Source organism: Muscardinus avellanarius, assembly GCF_963383645.1.
Source record: "Muscardinus avellanarius genome assembly, chromosome: 14".
NCBI classification, from domain to species: Eukaryota; Metazoa; Chordata; class Mammalia; order Rodentia; family Gliridae; genus Muscardinus; species Muscardinus avellanarius.
In genome coordinates, this window is record NC_137800.1 from 77,298,789 (window position 1) to 77,319,720 (window position 20,932).

The window sequence follows — 20,932 nt, forward strand, 5'->3', positions numbered from 1 at the left end:
AAAGGGCCTCACTAAGTAGTTGAGGCTGTCCTCGAACCACGATCTTCCTGTCTCAGACTCCCAAATGCTGGGATTACAAACATGTGCTGCCATGCCCGGCCAGCACCAGCTGTTTATCCCAAAGTACAGATGTTGCAAATATGGAAAAAGAAAGGAAAGAAGTGGGTGTGGTGTCATCAAAGGATGTCAGTACATGATAACCAAAATGACAGTCAGGTGTGGTGGTACAGCCGGTAATCCCATACTTGGGATGAGATAGGAGGATTACAGGTTCTAGGCCAGCCTCGGAAACTTAACATGACCCTATTTCAAGGGGGAAAGACTAGGGATATATCTTGGAGGTAGAATGCTCTGGGTTCAATCTCCAGTACCAGAAAGAATTTAAAAAAAAAAAAGTGGCTAAGTCAAGAAATACTGCATGAGCGTATTAGAGCCACAGAGGTAACCAGATTAATAGTAAAATTGGTTCCCTTGGGAAAGTCACCATTCTAAGTTCTCTGAGCTGGCAGAGTTTTAAGAATTGTGTACACCTGTTTGCATTTAAGTGATCTTATTCTTAAAAACAAAAAGGGAGGCATTTACGAGATCATAGTTAAATTGACTTCTTTCCCAAAAGTCGAATCAGTTTGAGGTTTCTTTACCTTTAGAGACATTCATCTATAATATATGTGGTTAGATTCCCAAATTAGTCCACACATATAAGCTGTAGCGACATTATGATACCCAAGTTTAAAGGACAAGCAAAATGACCAGCCATGGGGTCCATTCTAGTGATCCAGTGAGTAGTGGGGGGTTGTTTGGTTGGGATTTTCTGTTTACCTACTAATTCGCCAGTTATTCTTTTCTGGGGTAGTTGGTTTGTGATAGGCTCACTGAAGGTTCTACCCTTCCTGGATTCTGAACTTTACCTCTCCCTTAAAAAAACCAGAGAAGCCAGGTGTGGTGACACACACTTGTAATCCCTGCACTTGGGAGGTTGAGACAGGAGGGTCGCACAGGTTCAAAGCCAGCCTCAGCTGCCAGGCGTGGTGGCGCACGTTTGTAATCCCCACGCTTGGGAGGCAGAGACAGGAGGATCGCGCAGGTTCGAAGCCAGCCGCGCGCGCTGGCTTAGGAGACCCTGTTTCCAAACAAAAATGTAAAAATAGGTCTGGGGGTGAGCCCGGAGGTAGAAGGGCTTCCAGGAACCCCGGTACCACCAAAACAAACAAACAAACAAAAGCAAAGCCAGCCTCAGCTACTTAGTGAGGCTCTCAGCAACTTGGTGAGACCCTGTTTCCAAATAAAGTATAAAATATGTCTGGGAGTATAGCCCAGAGGTAGAATAGCCTCTGGGTTCCACCCCCAGTACCACCAAAAAAAAAAAAAAAGAGCTAGAGGAAGACCTTGGATGTCACCTTAAGGAACTCCTCATTCCAATGACAAGTTGACCCTGGAGTGTGGTCATGGGCGTGGCGTGAGCTGTCCCCCTTCTTTATCCTTCTGCACCCAAGACCGCTTTGGGTGCTCAGTCTCATTCCAGGGCTCTGTGCTCTTCAGGCATCAACAGCCAGTTCAGCTGCCCCCAGCCTCCCTCCCTGCTCTGCAGAACAAAGCCCATTCACTTTCAGAGACCTAGCTCAGGCTCGGCCGCGTCTAGTCATTCTCCCCAGACCTCTGCCCACTTCTTTCAGCCCTTCCTTCTGCTTTCCTGGTATTTATTCTATGTTTCTCGTTACATGAATTGGCCTGTATCTTGTGTGATAATCATATGCCCACGTGCTGACACACAGCAAGCACCCCATCAGCATCTTGAATGGACTGAAAAATGGTGGTAGGGAAATTGAGTTCATAGGTACTCACATCTAGAAACTAGATTTTTTTTTTTTTTCAGTACCAGTTTTGGAACCCAGGGGCATTCTACCTCCAAGTTATGCCCCAGCACTATTTTTTATTCTTTATTTTGAAACAGGATCTCACTGAGTTGCAAAGGGCCTCACGAAGTAGCTGAGGCTGTCCACAAACCCAGATCCTCCTGTCTCATCCTCTCAAGTCCTGGGATTACAAGCGTGTGCTACCACGCCCGGCTTAGAAACTAGATGTTTTTAAAATCCTTATGCCCTGATCAATGGCTAGAATCTAAGTAAGGTCCACTGTGGTCTGGTCTCAAGCTTGGAAATTCTCTGCCTTTTGGTCATATTGTTAGTGAACCTAACCAGGTCCTCCTCTTTATTTGTAATTTCTTTTTTAATTTTCCTTCTTCCTCTGTTCAAAATGCCCCAACTCATCTTTGACTTTGAGACAAAATGTATCTTATCTCTAAGTTCTTTTCCTGGCCTATATTCTCCATTCCCCAGGGAGGGGAAGAGGATTTGTTTTAGCCTTCAGTGTATTAATACGCAGTTGCCCATGCCTTGCTCTTGATTTAATTTCTCCTGAAGCTCAGGTGCATGGTGGATAAGAACATCACTTCCCTTCCCACCATGAAGCTGGGCTTCCCTTCCTGTTGGCTCACCCGGCTCTGTTTTGAACCAATACGCATTGGATAGTATGTAAGACTTTAGCGATCTAAAAAATAAACCACCAAGCTTCTTTTGTTTTACCCAAATGGAAATGATTTTTACTTTTCTTGTTATGCAAGTAACCCACGCTCACTTTAAAATGATTTTGAAATATAAAAAGCTAAGAAGAAAGTAAAATCACCATAAGCCTACCAGCCAAAGACGAATGCTTTTAAACTCTTTGGTATGGAGTGTATCTTGAGATACTTGCTTTCTACGCATATGATTTCCCCACAAAAGTACACACTATCACTATTTACTATTCACACCTGCTTTTGAAATACTTATTTCTTTATTTTGTGGTACTAGAGGTTAAACCCAGGGGCATTCTACCTTTTAGCTATACCCCCCAGCCCTATTTCTTTTTCATGTATGTAAGTTTGTGTGTACATATATGAATGGATGGATGGATTACGGTGCTGGGTATTGAAGCCAAGGGCATTCCACCTATGAGCTATACCCCAAGTCTTATTTTTTATTTTGTAACAATCTGGCTGTGAACCTGTGATCTTCCTATCTCAACCTCACAAGTACTGGGATTACAGGCGTGTAATGTTGGAGCTTTGTGATTTATTCATCAGATGACTTTGAGAATTTTTTCTGTTTTTGTGTGTGTGGTGCTGAAGATGGAACCCAGGGGCATTCTAACTCCGAGCTACATCCCCAGCCTAGTTTTTATTCTTTATTTTGAAACAGGGTCTCACACTGAGTTGCAAAGGGCCTCACTAAGCAGCTGAGGCTGTCTGTGAACTGCGATCCTCCTGTCTCACTCAGCCTCCCAAATGCTGGTTTTATAAGCATGCGCCACCATGCCTGGCTTTGAATTCGTGTGTGTGAGATAGATAGGTAAGATAGATAAGACAGATAGAAAGAGAGAGGGGGGGGGGAGGAGTGAACGCAGAAGTGTTCTATCTCTATGCTACACCCCTAGCCCTTTTTTTTTTTTTTTTTTTTTTTTTTTTTTTTTTTCAGTACTAGGGGTGGAATCCAGGGACATTCTACCTACAAGCTACACCCCAGCCCTTTTTCCTTCCTTCCTTTCTTTCTTTCCTTCCCCAGGGGCATTCTACCTCTGAGCTATACATCCAGCCTTTTTATTTTTCTTTTAATTTTTATTTGTTTGTGGTACTGGGGTTCCTGGAAACCATTCTACCTCTGGGCTACACTCCCAGATCCATTTTTATATTTTTATTTGGAGACAGGGTCTCTTAAGCCAGAGAGGCTGGCTTCGAACCTGCGCGATCCTCCTGTCTCCGCCTCCCAAACACAGGGATTACAAGCTTGCGCCACCACGCCCGGCTCTTATTCTTTATTTTGAAACAGGGTCTCACTAAGTTGTAAAGGGCCTCACTAAGTAGCTGAGGCTGTCCTCCAATCTTAGGGTCTCAGCCTCCTGAGCTGGGATTACAATCATGTGCCACCACACCCAGCTTTTGCTAGGTCACTGAAGCTGGCCTTGAACCTGCTGTTTCAGCCTCCTAAGTGCTGGGAGTACTGAACATATTCTTTCAAGTGTTTGGGAAGCCAAGCCTAGAAGGATATCATGAAAGAATTTGGCATTATTATTATTATTACTGGTGGTACTGGGGTTCCTGGAAGCCCTTCTACCTCTGGGCTACACTCCCAGACCTATTTTTACATTTTTATTTGGAAACAGGGTCTCCTAAGCCAGCGCGCGCTGCTTGCTTCAAACCTGCGCGATCCTCCTGTCTCTGCCTCCCAAGCACGGGGATTACAAGTGTGTGCCACCACACCTGGCCCATACTTCTGTTTTTAGAAATGTTTAACTGCAAGCCGGGTGTGGTGGCGCACGCTAGTAATCCCAGCATTTGGGAGGCTGAGACTGGAGGATCGTGGTTCCCTGCCAGCCTCAGCTACTTAGTGAGGCCCTTTGCAACTTAGTGAGACCCTGTCTCAAGATAAAGAATTAAAAAATAGGGCACGGGGTGTAGCACAGAGGTCCAGTGCCCCTGGGTTCCAGACCCAGACCCAGAAAAAAAAAACAAAGAAATGTTTAACTGTACAGCTGTGTTAGAGCATGTAATGATACATGATACACAGGGCTGAAGTCTTAAGAACAACCATTCTGCTGTGCTGGCCTCTGATTCAGTTCAGCTCTGACGCTGACTCCCTGGAGATGCTGGCAGGTGGAGAGCTCTGTCCTGCAGGACTGCCACCCGAATCCCAAGCTCCAGGTGGTTGCGCTTATGTTTTCGACTGACCAGCTGTAAGAATTCCCATGATCCCTTCAGGGTACAGCTGATTTGCTTGATCGACTTACAGAACTCAGTGAAACACTTTTACTGACATTTATTAGTTTATTATAAAGGATCCTACGAAGGAAGCAGATGAGGAGATGCACAGGTTGAGGTATAGGGAGGAATGTGGATTTCCAAGCCCTGCCTGTGTGCACTGCCCTCCAGGAACCTCCATGTGTTTGGCTGTCCAGGAGCTCTGGAAACTCAGTTTTTATGGCAGCCTTCATTCCTTAAGTGTGTCTGCTTAAATTATTGGCCATTGGTGCAGCCTTCAGCTCCTCTCTCCTCCCGGGATATTAGGGTGTGGCTAAGAGTCCCAACCCCAAGTCATGCCTTGGTTTCCCAGTGACCAGCCATCAGTCATCTTGTTAACGTACAGAAAGACACTTACCACTTTAGAGAGCCCAAGGATCTTGGGTGTGTGTGCCCAGGAAACTGGATGAAGACCAGATTGATACCTCACAGTGTCACACCTCCATTCAGCAGAATGTGAAAGCTGTAAGCAAACAAAAATAGAGATGAAGGCAGGCATGGTGGCGCACACTTGCAATCCCAGCATTTGGGAGGCTGAGACAGGAGGATCACAGTTCACGGCCAGCCTCAGCTACTTAGACCCTTTGCAACTCAGTGAGGCCCTGTTTCAAAACAAAGAATAAGAAATTAGGCTGGGGGTGTGACTCAGAGATAGAATGCCCCTGGGTTCCATCCCCAGTACCCCCCCCCAAAAAAATGGAGATGACAGCGAAACTTCTCACTGCCCAGAGTGGGGCAGTATGGGCAGAGCTCACCTGCTCTATGTAGATCCTGCCATCCAGGTTTTTTGTTGTTGTTGTTTTGTTTTGTTTTGTTTTGCCCAGCAGGTGTCAAATTAACCATTAAAATATTACTGCTCAACCAGACCTCTGCAGTCTTAGTCGTTCTCTCAAAGGGTCAGGTTACTGCACCATGTTCAGATCTGGGGCCTACAGGTAATATGCGGTTCTGTCAATCCAGAGTAGCCCTCTCATCCTCAGAGCAGCAGAGGAAAAATAAAGGACCACCAACAGAAACATCCCTTTGGAAAAGAGGAAACAACGCCAGGAAGGGACAGCTCCAGGACCTCGCATGTCCTGAGCAGCAGGGAGGCAGGCATTTGGCGACCTGCTGGAGATGTGACCTCCCTAGTTTTACCCTGTGGGGAGAATTTCTAGGGCTGCCCTTCTTTCGTGGCTCATTTATTTCTGGCATGGATTTATGGATCTCTGATTGATTCCTTTAGAAGGGCTGGGACATCTGAGTGGTTCTCTGGCAGTAAGGGTGCCTTTAAGGTTTTTTTTGTTGTTGTTTTTTGTTTTTTTTTTGTTTTTTTTTTTTTTTTTTTTGGTGGTACTGGGGTTTCTGGAAGCCCTTCTACCTCCGGGCTACACTCCCAGACCTATTTTTACATTTTTATTTGGAAACAGGGTCTCTTAAGCCAGCGCGCGGCTGGCTTCGAACCTGCGCGATCCTCCTGTTTCTGCCTCCCAAGCGCGGGGATTACAAGCGTGCGCCACCACGCCCGGCGGTGGTGCGCTATTTATACTTACAACACATACCAATTCAGATGCGCCCGGGGCCAGGAGCCGCCGTCGTGTACACAGTCCCGTAGGGTGGTGTGGTACACACAGTAGTGTCGTGTAGTAGTTTTGGCTGATAGCTTCTTGGGGAAGCTGGCTATCCATCATCCTCTGATGAGTCGTTACTTGTTTCCACATCACTGGACATTCATCCGAAATGGCAGATTTCGCTAAAAGATTCTACCCACAATGTGCCCAAGTTTACTGCCATCCTGGGTATCTGGTTGGAGCCTGTCTTTCAACGTAGAGGTACTACCTAACAGCAGCTTATTTAGTTGTTTGTCTTCTGTCGTGGTCTCCAAGCCCTATCTTTACCTATCTTCTTACCTCTGATTCCCTAAGCACAGGTTCCAGTATATAGAAGACATTTTACACAGGGTGTGTGTGTGTGTGTGTGTGTGTGTGTGTGTGTGATATTCTGAGGATTGAACTAAGGGCCATTCTACCTCCAAGCTATACTCCCCAGCCCCATTTTTTAGTCTTTACTTTGAAACAGGGTTTCACTAAGTTTCAAAGGGCCTAAGTACCTGAGGCTGGCCTCGAACCTGTGATCCTCCTATCTCAGCCTCTCTAGTACTGGGATTATAAGTGTGCGCCACCACGCCCGGCTACACAGATTTTTAAAAGTTAAGCCGGGCGTGGTGGCACACGCTTGTCATCCCTGCGCTTGGGAGGCTGACAGGAGGATCGCACAGGTTCAAAGCCAGCCTCAGCTACTTAGTGAGGCTCTCAGCAACTTAGTGAGACCCTGTTTCTAAAATAAAGTATAAAATAGGTCTGGGAGTATAGGAGGTAGAAAGCCTCTGGGTTCCACCTCCAGGACCACCCAAAAAAAAAAAAAAAAAAAGTGAAGTTAAATTAAAAACTTAGAGCTAGGCATGTCGGTGCACACTTCTTGGCATCCCAGTACTTGGGAGGCTGAGACAGGTGGATTGCAAGGTCATAGCCAACCTCAGCAAATTAGTGAGACCCTGTTTCAAAGTTTAAAAATAAGATAGGGCTATGTAGCTCAGAAATAGAATGGTGCTTGGGTCCAATTCCCAGTACCACAAAACAGAAAAGAATTTGGCTGAGGGCTTCTCGCTTGCCAGATTTGGTCACTAGCTGAAGAAGGCGATAGAGGTTGAAGTTTTTGCAATGTTGTTTTTCTGACGAAGGGCTGCTGGTCGTCTGGCTGGTTGTGTTACGATTCAATCATGCTTTTAATGAACACATATAGAGAGAGTGAGTGAATGCCTACAGGGACTCGGGCTCTGCGCCAAGCACGGGGTATACAAAGATAAATGGGAAAGCTCCTGTGCCTTGCAACAAATGACAGATAAGTGACTTCTACAATCATAGCAGTGTGTGTAATGATGCAAGTAAACAGTGTTTGGGGAACTGGAGGAAGCGGGTCCAGGCCAGAACAGGAGATGGACAGGAGTGTCGATTTATATTCTGTGGTGCGTGTGATGTCCTTAGCTACCAGCCCCATGCTTGGCACATGTGTTGAATCAATGAATAAATGAACTAAGTTGGCCCCTTGGACCTCAGGCGTAGGATCGCTGGGTCCGTCTGTCTGAGTGCGGACGACGTGCGAGCGCTGCGGGTGGAGAGCGTTCCTTCGCCAGCCTGGCCTCCTGAGCTAGACTCCTGGCTGGGGGAGATGACAAGCTTTGGGGGTGTGGCGGAGCAAAGACGATGAACAGTAATGGCGCTTTCTCGTTGCAGGCAAAGCGAAGGCTGGAGCTGGGGGAAGGCGGTCATCAGTACCTCTCAGATGGTCTGAAAACCCCCAAGGGCAAAGGAAGAGCTGCACTCCGAAGTCCAGATAGTCCAAAAAGTAAGGATTCTCTCAGTTCTCTTCTTACTCTCCTCGGTGTGGGATTCCCAACTGGCAGAGCTTGTGGCTGGAAGGATGCCAAGGTGTGAATAATTTGGGCACGTTTGGTTCTTTTTCATTTCTTTCTGTGCAAAGTGAATATAGTTTCTGTAGACACCTAGCAAAAGGCTCCCATCACTCCAGGACCTGGATACTGGCATGAGGGAAAACTGAGTGCAGTTTCATTTTCAGCTTAAAAATCTAAGCTTTTGGCACCGTTCTACAATCAAATTAGATTTTACCTTCCCTTAATGGACATGACTTTTTAGAGTCTGCAACTAACCGAGTGTAGGCAAACTGTGCCAGAGGTCATAATGTCTGTGGCGATCTCGGTCTCCAGCTTAGCGTATGATAGCAGAAGAATTGATTGCACTGGTTTCCATTTCTATCAAATTCTATCATCATTTCTTTTGAGAGGGAGAGAAGGAGGCTAGAAATAACCAAATAGTCCCTTCATGTATTTGCATTTAATGTAAAGGCCAAACGAGACTGTCCTTCACCAGCAGTTGATGCATTAGGTCATATACAAAATGTGTGTAATCCTAGATCAAAATTTCAGTTTGGCCGGGCGTGGTGGCGCACGCTTGTAATCCCCGCGCTTGGGAGGCGGAGACAGGAGGATCGCGCAGGTTCGAAGCCAGCCACGCGCTGGCTTAGGAGACCCTGTTTCCAAAAATGAAAATGTAAAAATAGGTCTGGGAGTGTAGCCCGGAGGTAGAAGGGCTTCCAGGAACCCCAGTACCACCAAAAAAAAAAAATTTCAGTTTGAGGCCGGGCGTGATGACACACGCTTGTAATCCCCGCGCTTGGGAGGCAGAGACAGGAGGATCGCACAGGTCCAAAGCCAGCCTTGCTGGCTTAAGAGACCCTGTTTCCAAATAAAAATAGATCTGAGAGTATAGCCCAGAGATAGAAGGGTTTCCAGAAACCCCAGTACCACAAAAAAAAAAAAAAAAATTTTTTTTTTTTTTTGTTTTTGCATCTATAAGAGAATAAAGGCAGTGTTAGGTAAAGGAATTTTATTTATGAGAGATGGGGACTTGGGATACTTTTTCAGGTGTTCTGCATCAGAATGAAGCATTGTTTGAAAAACTGATGGCCAGTGATACATACACCATGTATCACTGAAGGTCTCCAGTCTGTTTGAGTCCGTTTCCCAGGGGGAAAGCCATCACCTGGCTTTATTATGTTAGACCCCATAAGTATAATTCCCTAAGCTCCAGCATCTTTTCAAAAAGATAATTCAAAAGATAATTTTTGAACACCTACCACGTGTGCTGTGCTTCATTAGAGAGTAGAGCAGGCCAGTGTACAATCTACTGAGAAAGCCAGGCATTGTGGTGCACGCTTGTAATCCCAGTACATAAGAGCAGAATCGCACAGGTTCGAAGCCAGCCTCAGCTACTTAGGCTCTCAGCAACTTAGTGAGACCCTGTTTCCAAATAAGATATAAAATAGGTCTGAGAGTATAGCCCAGAGGGAGAAAGCCCCTGGGATCCATCCCCAGTACCACCACCGAAGAAAGAAAGAAAGGAAGGAAGGAAGGAAGGAAGGAAGGAAGAAAGAAAGAAAAAAAGAGCGAGCCAATCTACTGAGAAATTCAAATGAAAAAAAAAAACCGCTCTAATCAAACACAGGGATTTTTATTGTCCCTTCCTTTTTTTTTTTTTTTTTTTTTTTTGCGGGTCTGGGGATGGAACCCAGGGGCATTTGACCTCCGGGCTACACCCCCTGCCCTATTTTTTATTCTTTATTTTGAAACCAGGTCTCACTGAATTGCAGAGGGCCTCACTAAGTAGCTGAGGCTGTCCGCGAACCGCGATCCTCCAGGTCTCAGCCTCCCGAATGCTGGGATTACAAGCGTGCGCCACCACGCCCGGCTTCCCTTCCTTTTCTAATAAGGCAATTTCATAGCTTTCTGTAACTCGCCAAAAACAGCTTTGCTTCAAATACTAATCCTCGGGCTGCAGTGGGAAAAGGGCTTGCTTAACTGCAAAGAAACCCTTCATTTCTTTCCCTCTCCCCCTATCCCCCCACCCGTTCGGTTTCTTTTGTTTTTCTTTAAGCTCCAAAATCTCCCTCAGAAAAAACGCGGTATGATACGTCGCTCGGTCTGCTCACCAAGAAGTTCATTCAGCTGCTGAGCCAGTCGCCCGACGGGGTCCTGGATTTGAACAAGGCGGCCGAGGTTCTGAAGGTGCAGAAGAGGAGGATTTACGACATCACCAACGTGCTGGAAGGCATCCACCTCATCAAGAAGAAGTCCAAGAACAACGTGCAGTGGATGTGAGTGGGGTTCCCCGCCGCCTGCCTCAGTTTCTCCTGTCCCGGCTTCCGTGTCCAGACTCACGCATTACCTTTTTTTTTTTTTTTTTTTTTTTTTTTTTTTTTTTGCTTTCTCTGTCCTCAATTCCTTGGGCAGGAATCTTTTTACACAGACTTAGCATCAGAGATCACAGGATTGAATATTTGGCAATTTCCAAAACCAGGGAACCCTGGAACTGAACCGGCCCCGGTGATTGTGAATGGGGATGCGGCTCGGCTGTCACAACCATGTTTGTGTGCACACAGGTGTGATCTGAGAGATGTTCACACATGCCCCGGGCCCATCTCTAGTAGGGGTTTGGCAATTAACTGTGGCTTTTTATAAGTGCAGCTTTGGGTTGTGAAGGGTGTTGGAGGGCCTGCGTGTGTTTAGGGTGGCTTTGGAAAACTGAGTTTCAAGCATTATGACTAGGTAACTTTTTTGTGCTCTTGGGATCTTGGGCAGCTGGGTAAGTCATTTTGACCTATGTTGTAGAGAAACCTATTGAGTTGGAGGCTTTGTTCTTGCAGATACTTGATATATCTCTTCTTTCAAACTTCCTCTTCTTTTTAGTTATTGGTATATGACCCTCAGAACCTACCAGGGTCTTTCATGCTTATGAGTGATTTTTTTTTTTAACCATTCCATCTTTCCTATATTTCTGTATCTTTTATCCTTTTTTTTTCTCTCTTTCTTTTTTTCTTCCCCCCAGTAGGCATGTGATGGGTGGGGTGGTAGCCTCTGAATTTGAGCCCTCAGAAGAGATAAGCATCTTTTTGAGGGGAAAAAAAACCCTGAAAATGTATTTTTCCTTTTTGGGGGATGGGGGGGATGTAAAGTACAGGGTGGAATTTTGAAAAACATCTATGAAGCTTTGCTTTTAACACCTGGCTAACAAGCAGTGCGACCTCCTGTGTCGAGGGGCATCCACCCAGAGGACCAGTTCTGTGTGTCCATGCTGTCTGATGGGCCTGTGTTTGGCTTCCAGGGGCTGCAGTCTGTCTGAAGATGGGAGCATGCTGGCCCAGTGCCAAGGCCTGTCCAAAGAAGTGACTGAGCTCAGTCAGGAGGAAAAGAAATTAGATGAACTGATCCAAAGCTGTACCCTGGACCTCAAACTGTTAACCGAGGATTCAGAGAATCAAAGATATCCTTTGTGCTACTAAGGCCTAGTACCTTCTAGACCGTGTCGAGAGTTGACAGTCTGACTTATGCACCAGGTATATTTTACTCTGTGTGTGTGTGTGTGTGTGTGTGTGTACACGCGTGTACCTTTTTTAGGTTTGGCTAAGAAGGCACTGTTGATGGTAAGATGGTAACTAGGCGTGGCGGCGCACACCTGTAATCCCAGTACTTTGGGAGCTGAGAAAGGAGGATTGCAGGTTCGAGGACAGCCTCAACAAGTAGTGAGACTTTCATCAACCTAGTGAGACAGTGTTTCAAAATTAAAATTAAAAAATAGGGCTGGAGGTGTAGCTTGGCAAAAAAAAAAAAAAAAAAAAAAAAAAATGCCCGTGGTACCAAAAAATGAAATAAATATTTTAAGATAGTCATGGACAGGGTCTTATCTATTTTGGTAGTCGGGAGGGAACTGTTTTTTAAAGTCTCTTATTCATGTGTGGTTGGAACATATGAATACACTCATAGCGTAATGCCACACTATTAAAAGATACGTAAGGTGTCAGTATTAATATTAATGACAACACTCAACAAATACGTCTTTGGCTTCCCAGATTTTCGGTGGGTGTTAGCTGTCACTGTTGGGGTTCTCACATTCTATTTTCTTTTCATCAGACATTGTAGCAATTGGAATTTGCTGCGTCTTTCTGATTGGGCTATAGTTGAAGGGTTTGAAGGAGAATAGAAAAATTATACCCCAGCTCTTAAAAGTGCATCAAGCCGATTCCCCGCGCCGCCTTCAGACGCCCCACAGGACCTGGGCCATCTCAACTCGCCTGTGCCTCTTCCAACATTCATCCTCGGAAAGAAAACCACGCAAAGCCAGTTCTTGTTTTCAACCTAATGGCTCCCATTTGACCATCACAGGAAAACTTGTTCTCCATCGTCTCTCTACAGACAAAATAGGAGAGAGATTGCTTCATTATGTCAACAAAGCTCAGTTGCTAGCACACCAAAGCAGCACTTCCCTGGTCATCTCCGGCTTCAGTTCCAGCCTTCTGACGATTCCCCATTTACCTTTGTTAGGGAAATAAATGTGCCCCACCCATATTCTCCTATTCTCTTTAGGGTCTCATCCCTCACAAGGCCCTGTTCTGGAGAGCACGGGAACATTTATTTTCCAATTCAGGCAGGTTCTATGTATTGACCAAAGGATCGACTTTGTCAGCTGATAATCATTGAGATGGAAAAGAGAGGTGATGACGTGACCCCCAGTGGGTCCACAGGAAAGAACCCAGTAGTGGGGCTGTCCCACCCCTTGTCTAGCCGAGAGCCCGTCACGGAGCTGGGTGGTACCTGTGCTTGACAGCTTTCCGGAGCCGGCGGCTCAGACCGTTGTCACCTGTATTAGCTCTCCCTGCCTCTGTTGCAGGAAATGAAAGCTTCCTTGCCGGGGACTGCTAACCCGAGAAGCAGATTTGGGGGGAAGCCGCAAAGGAAGCACTTTTAAGTGTGTGAGATTAGAGAATACATTTGCGCAGTTCATTTCAGTTCTCTGTTCAGTTCCTGATTGGGTGCAGCTTGTTCACAAATGTGTTGAAATTTTCCTTCCTGCATCATGTTGAGTAATTGTAGTTGAGTTTTTATAAGTTCTTGTCATGTGGCTTTTTGACAGTAGGCCATAGGATAAATGGTTATCAGTTCTCCTGATCTTCTCAGTAAAAATCAGAACTGTCTGGTCTTATTTTTTTCTATTTTCTATTTTTTTTTAACCCAAGGACATTCTACCTCCTTGGCTTCCAGGACACTTGAAAGAATATATTCAGTACTCCCAGTACTTCAGGAGGCTGAGACAGGAGGATTGCAAGTTGAAGGCCAGCCTTCAGGCCACAACCCCCACCCCACACACACACACACACACACACTTTTTATTATTTATTTTGAACAGGTATCAATAAGTTGCTGAGGCTGGCCTTGGACCTGTGATCCTCCTATCTCAGCTTCCCATGTACTAGGATTACAGGTGTGTGTGCCCATGCCTGGTATCCCAGCCCTTTTTAAATTTTGTTTTGAGACTGGGTCTCATTGAGTTACACAGGCTGGCCTTCAACTTGTGATCCTCCTGTCTCAGCCTCCTGAGGCACTGGGATTACAGGCAAGCACTCCAGTGCCCAGCGTCTATAAACACACACACGCACGCACACACAAAAAATGGCTTTTTTCATGGTATAAGTGACGGCCTAAAACCCAGACTCTTTCAAGAGCAGTCAGTCTTGAGCTCAACATTAAACCTGCTCTTGTCTCAACCGAAACTTGAAAAAGATCGTCTTTGATAGATGTCCCCATCTGTGTGTGCACATTTCCTGTGGATGTGCTTTTTTTCCTTTGGAATGCATTCAGAGTTTTCTTTCTTATCTTGCAAGAAGCTCCTTTTCTCAAGGACAGTATTTCCCCGGGCTCTCTTAAGGCCTTTCTCTGTATTAAACAGGTTTGATCATAGACACTGTTTTACTGACAAAAAATACTGTCATTGATTAATTACTTGTGGCTTTATCCTAGACTTTTTTTGTAGATTTATTGTAAAAAAAAAAAAAACATGGTTAAAACACCGTCTGTTAAGTTATGCCATTTCCCTTACCCAAGAAAGCCATGCATCCTCTTCTCTTGGTGCCGAGTAAAAGTTTTTTCTTTCTAGGTAAATTCCCAGGAATACTTTTGTCATATAATAATGCCAAATTCAGGCCGGGCATGGTGGCGCACGCTTGTAATCCCCGCGTTTGGGAGGCAGAGACAGGAGGATCGCGCAGGTTCAAAGCCAGCTGCGCTGGCTTAAGAGACCCTGTTTCCAAATTTAAAAAAGTATGAAAATAGGTACTGGGAGTGTAGCCCAGAGGTAGAAGGGCTTCCAGGAACCCCAGTACCACCAGTAATAATAATAATGCCAAATTCTTTCATGATATCCTTCTAGGCTTGGCTTCCCAAACACTTGAAAGAATATGTTCAGTACTCCCAGCACTTAGGAGGCTGAAACAGCAGGTTCAAGGCCAGCTTCAGTGACCTAGCAAAAGCTGGGCGTGGTGGCACATGATTGTAATCCCAGCTCAGGAGGCTGAGACCCTAAGATTGGAGGACAGCCTCAGCTACTTAGTGAGGCCCTTTACAACTTAGTGAGACCCTGTTTCAAAATAAAGAATAAGAGCCGGGCGTGGTGGCGCACGCTTGTAATCCCTGTGCTTGGGAGGCGGAGACAGGAGGATCGCGCAGGTTTCGAAGCCAGCCTCTCTGGCTTAAGAGACCCTGTCTCCAAATAAAAATATAAAATATAAAAATGGGTCTGGGAGTGTAGCCCAGAGGTAGAAGGGTTTCCAGGAACCCCAGTACCACAAACAAATAAAAATTAAAAGGAAAAAAAAAAGGCTGGAGGTATAGCTCAGAGGTAGAATGCCCCTGGGGAAGGAAAGAAAGAAAGGAAGGAAAAAGGGCTGGGGTGTAGCTTGTAGGTAGAATGTCCCTGGGTTCCATTCCTAGTACTGCAAAAAAAAAAAAAAAAAAGGCTAGGGGTGTAGCATAGAAATAGAATACTTCTGCGTTCACTTCTCTCTCTCTCTCTCTCTCTCTCTCTCTATCTATCTATCTGTCTATCTGTCTATCTGTCTATCTGTCTATCTTATCTATCTCATACACAGGAATTCAAAGCCAGGCATGGTGGCGCATGCTTATAAAACCAGCATTTGGGAGGCTGAGACAGGAGGATCGCAGTTCACAGACAGCCTCAGCTGCTTAGTGAGGCCCTTTGCAACTCAGTGAGACCCTGTTTCAAAATAAAGAATAAAAAATAGGGCTGGGAATGGAACTCAGAGGTAGAATGCCCCTGGATTCGATCCCCAGTACCAAAAAATAAAAAGCAGGAATTCTTCAGTACTCGAAATAACTACCAAGAATAGTGAAATATTGATTCTTTTTCTGAGTCAGTGTGTCTTGGACACATTTGGATTGCAGAGCACCTGGGAGCCTCTTTCTTCCTTGCAAGCACTGAAGTATTAGTAGCTTTGATAATATCACACAAAGGATAATTTTTTCTAACAGAAATAATGATGCTCTTTACCTGTAGCTGATATATAATCACCACTGGCCGAGGTGCACTTAAGAACACAAGTTGCCTGCCCAAGTACTATTCTGAGTTCTCTCACTAATACATTTGCTACTTAATTCATTCATTTGGTGGCTGCTGAGACTAATGGCAGATAGAAATGACTGTACTTTTGAAAAAAATTATGATTAATAGAGCTCAAGTTTTTTTCTGCAAATTGGGACCTTCCGTCAATCACTTTGAGTGACAGCACTTCATTGGAGTCATGGACTGACCACCTATGCACCAAAGAAGCCTGGTGTCAGAATCCCTCACCTGCCTTCCAGAGGCTGAGACAGAAGGTTCACAGACAGCCTCAGCTACTTAGGCCCTTTGCCAACTCAGTGAGACCCTGTTTCAAAATAAAGAATAAAAAATAGGGCTGGGTGTGTAGCTCAGAGTAGAATGCTCCTGGGTCTGTTAGCCCCAGTACTCACACACACACACACACACACACCCCTCTCCTACATGTGGGTTTTGATTTTCATTTGATACTTTTGTTTTTTTTTTTTTTTTTTTTTCTGTTTAATACCTTACGCAGCCATAGACTTTAAAAATACATTGCCCAGAACATCAACCAGTAAAGCTTCCAGGGGAAGCCACATATATTTATTTGAAGATCAAGAATGGGAGACTTCTATATTCTTGTAAGCCATAAAAGTGATTTAATTTTTTTCCCACGTGTCTCTTAATGATTTTAATGATGGCTAAATCTGAGGCTGTTAGATGGAAGATTTTCCTTAACACTTGTTACGTTAGCTTATGTTACATATCAAGATATTCGAAAAATTAGTGGCCTTAAAGACCAAACTGTTATAGTTGTGAAAGCCCCTCCAGAAACAAGACTTGAAGTGCCTGACTCGATAGAGGTAAGGAGACTGTCTTTGTGCATCTGCAGGGATCTTTCTGGAGTACCCGAGGTTGAAGCATCATTGGTCTGTGGTTAAGCCTATCCCATCCTCCACCCGGGATAGTTCATTCTCATTTATTTGGCCTAACCCTAACTTTAAACGTATTTCAACAGTGAGGTGTTTGTTAAATTTCCAAAATGTCTAATTTTAACCCAGCAGGGTGTCCAACTTCAGGCAGCCTACAATATCTTGTCCCTTCTGTGTTTCCTCTTTTCTATAATGTATTGCCTGGTGGTTTGACTCTTATTTGAACCTCCTGGGAAATTTCATGGTGGTTACCCTATAAATGATCCCATGAGATATGAATCTTTTAAAGTGCCTCCCTAATGTAGCATATTTTAAGAATTTTTGAAAATCATTTCTAACATGTTTACCTATAAGAAATTAAATGGGAGTCGGGCGTGGTGGCGCACGCTTGTAACCCCAGCATTTGGGAGGTGGAGACTGGAGGATCGCGGTTCACAGACAGCCTCAGCTACTTGGTGAGGCCTTTCGCAACTCAGTGAGAACCTGTTTCAAAAATAAAAAGACTAAAAACTAGAGCTGGGGGTGTAGCTCGGAAGACAGTGCCCCTGGGTTCCGTCCCCAGTATAGCAAAAAAATTAAATTAAATGGAGAATGGTAAGCTAGAAAATTTTAAGAAAGTAGAATATTTTTGTGATTATTTTCAAATATACTTTGCTCACATAGGCCTAGACTCTCAGATGAAGAACTGTAGTAAAAAGAATTCATAAGAAAATAAGAGAGCTGGGCGTGGTGGCGCACGCTTGTAATCCCCGCGCTTGGGAGGCGAGACAGGAGTATCGCGCAGGTTCGAAGCCAGCCGCGCTGGCGTAAGAGACCCTGTTTCAAAAATATAAAATAGGTCTGGGAGTGTAGCCCGGAGGAAGAAGGGCTTCCAGGAACCCCAGTACCACCAAAAAAGAAAAAAAAAAGAAAAGAAAAAGATGAAATTAGCAAGCTCCTATTAGGGTAGACTTATCACCTAAATAGATGAAAAGCTAGCTGGACATGGTGGTATACACATGTAATTCCTGTACTTAGGAGGTGGAGACAAGAGAATCTTAGGTAGTTCAGTCTCCAGTACAACACACACACAAACACACACACCTCAGCTTACAGTACTTGGGAGGCTGAGACAGGAAGATTGTAGGTTTCTGGCCAGCCTAAGAAACTTAGGCTCTCCACAAGTTATTAAGACCCTGTTTCAAATTTTTAAAAAAATAAGGTTGGGAGTATAGCTCAGAGGCAGAATACTCCTGGGTTAAAACCCTAGGACCACCAAAAATAATAAGATGAATACTCTGAAGAATTTTAAAAAGCTGGGCGTGGTGGCGCTCGCTTGTAATCTCAGTATTCAGGAGGCCAACCCGTGGATCACAGTTTGCAGACAGCCTCAGCTACTTAGTGAGGCCCTTTGCAACTCAATGAGACCCGGTTTCAAAATATAGAATAAAAAAATAGGGCAGGGGGTGTAGCTCGTAGGTCAAATGCCCCTGGGTTCCATCCCCAGACCTGCAAAATAAATTTTTAAAAAAAATTTTTAGCTGGGTGTGGTGGCACACGCTTGTAATCCCCACGCCAGCCACGCTGGCTTAAGAGACCCTGTCTCCAAATAAAAAGTATAAAAATAGGTCTGGTAAGAATTTATTACTACTTTAAAGAAACAGTAACACAGAAATACCATATCTGAAACATGTAATAACCCTTTTTAAAACTTGCATAAAAGAGACCGATCTCAAGAACACAGCTCAACTCACTCATAGTGCCTTTTCTCAGACTGACCCCCTAACTTCCCCTCCACCCCCAAGAAGTCCTCTCTCTCTAGGGCAAGAATCGGTAAACTTTTTTCAGTGAACCAATGGCGAAGGTCTGTGGCCTGTGCGCCATGTAGTCTCTGTTCAGATTGTTTAACTGCTCCGGCTCTGCCACCGTAATGTGCAAACAGCCAATAATTGTGAGAATGTCACTATCTGTTCCAATAAAACTTTATTTACAAAGCCAGTTGGCAGTCTTGATTTGGCCTTTGAGCTGTGGTTTGCTGGCCCCTCCTCTGGAGCATGACAGTCATTGAGAAAGTTGGCTACCCACGAAGAGACAAAACGAGCAATACCTCGTTACTCTTCCATTATATTGTTAGATGGAAATTGCTGTGGCTTTCATGTCTGAAAGGACTTTGGGGTTGAACTTCTCCTACTTGTGTTCTTAGAGCCTACAAATACATTTGGCAAGTACCCAAGGACCCATTGAGGTTTACTTGTGTCCCGAAGAGACTGAAACACACAGTCCCATGAAAACAAACAAGCAAGACCACAATGGGAATATCCCTAAACCCACTTCCAAAGGTAAACATTTTTCTTTCGTCTTTTGGGAACATGTTAAAAAAAAACGAAGGTGACCGAGCTGGGCGTGGTGGCACATGCTTGTGGTCCCAGCATTCAGGAGGCTGAGATAGGGTCGCGGTTCAAGGACAGCCTCAGCTGCTTAGTGAGGCCCTTTGCAACTCATTGAGACCCTATTTCCAAGTAAAGATTAAAAAATAGGGCTGGGGTATAGCTAGGGGGTAGAATGCCCCTGGGTTCCGGTCCTAGTACCGCCAAAAAAAAAAAAAAAAAAGTGACTAGAAAGATCCTGTACTGGAACCAGAAGTGTAGGCAAGAAGCAATCACTTTCCCTGTTCTTAAAGTAACAGTCTTTAAGAGCCATACCGATTGGTTTACAGAATAAAGTTCTTGAACAAATGGTCCCTCCATCTACTTCCAGAGCCCCTTTAGACTTTGTAATTAGTAGAAACCGTTTTCTCACAATGTTTTAGAAAATAGCCAGAGTGAGGGGTGTGCGGTTGTGCACAGTTTTGGGGGGAGCATTAGCAACACCGACCATATGCCTTTAACGATGCTGCAGGATCCTTAGGAAAATGAAAAGGATTGGAGCGAAAAGCCTTTGCTGTAGGAAGTTCCTTCCTAATGTGATGGGACAGGAACCCCAGGAAAATAACTCTAACCTTTCCTTCCTGCTCTGTTGCCAGAACAAGACTCTTTGCAGTTTCAACTTAAAAATATATATTTCGTTTTTCCCCTTACCATCGCCTAGTATAGCAGCAAAAATAGGAGTGATTTAAGTGAACGGACCTGATTCAATACTGAGCAAAAATACAGCACTTGAAGTGGTAAAACAAAATACCATCTTTTTTTTTTTAACCATAGAAATTCAAAATGGATATAGCTTGCTATTATATGTATTTTTAGTGGTGCCTTTAATAAGCAGATCATCTGGGGGAGGAGAGAGAGACTAAGTTGCAGTTCAGTGAGTTTCTCCTTGGGAGCTAACTTTTCAGATTATACGTTTGTATGTTTTTTCTTAAAACAATAACCAGCCGGGCATGGTGATGCATGGTTATAATCCCAGTACTTGGGAGGCAAAGACGGGAAGATCACGTGTTTGAGCACAGCCTCAGCAAGTAGTGAGACTCATCAACACGTGCATTCTGCCAGAAAGATTTCTTTGATTTTCCTCCTAACTTTCGGTTCACACCGATGTTTTCCTTTCAGATTTGGCTTCAAACAACTCAGGACATAGCGATTGCTCAATTTCTATGGGGAACCTCTCTCCTTTGGCCTCTCCAGCCAACCTTTTACAGCAGACTGAGGACCAAATTCCTTCCAACTTAGAAGGACCGTTTGTGAACTTACTGCCACCCTTGCTCCAAGAGGACTATTTGCTGAGCCTGGGGGAGGAAGAAGGCATCAGCGACCTCTTCGATGCTTACGATTTGGAAAAGCTCCCGTTGGTGGAAGACTTTATGTGTAGTTGATTACGCTTCGTGTGGACTCTCCTTATAAACCAATATTTTTTTATCATGGAACCAGAATTATCTGTCATGCAGTGTTGTCCCTTCCTCCCTTCTTCCTTTAAGAGAGTATCATGAAGTCAACTACAAACTTCAGAACAAAGCTGACAATTTTAACGAATTTAAGAAACAAAAGCAAAACAAAATAAATATTGTCTGAAGCGCACAGTTGCAGGCTCCCTTGGGAAATCCCTGCCTTGTCCCAGGCTCCAACATCCCCTGGATAAGTCAGCAAGTGAGAATGTGCAATCAGGTGTCTCTCGCCTGTTCTTTCCCTCCCTCCCCCTTCCTCCTGGATTGGCTTGCTGTGCCTGACGGATCGGCTGTAGAATGGGGTCTGGCCACCTGGCCCACTGGGAAACAG

General features: G+C 44.7%; 1 protein-coding gene across 1 annotated transcript in view; it reads left to right on the forward strand.

Moving 5' to 3' along the window:
- E2F3 (E2F transcription factor 3) overlaps positions 1 to 20,532 on the forward strand; it is a gene marked incomplete at both ends in the record, with an annotated part of 84,603 nt that extends 64,071 nt beyond the window's left edge. The window contains 7 exon segments of the mRNA XM_080709784.1: positions 8,104 to 8,215; positions 10,321 to 10,540; positions 11,548 to 11,707; positions 11,709 to 11,715; positions 16,567 to 16,676; positions 18,928 to 19,063; positions 20,270 to 20,532. Coding sequence (XP_080565910.1) covers positions 8,104 to 8,215; positions 10,321 to 10,540; positions 11,548 to 11,707; positions 11,709 to 11,715; positions 16,567 to 16,676; positions 18,928 to 19,063; positions 20,270 to 20,532 — 1,008 coding nt within the window.
- Between the last annotated feature and the right edge of the window lie 400 nt (positions 20,533 to 20,932).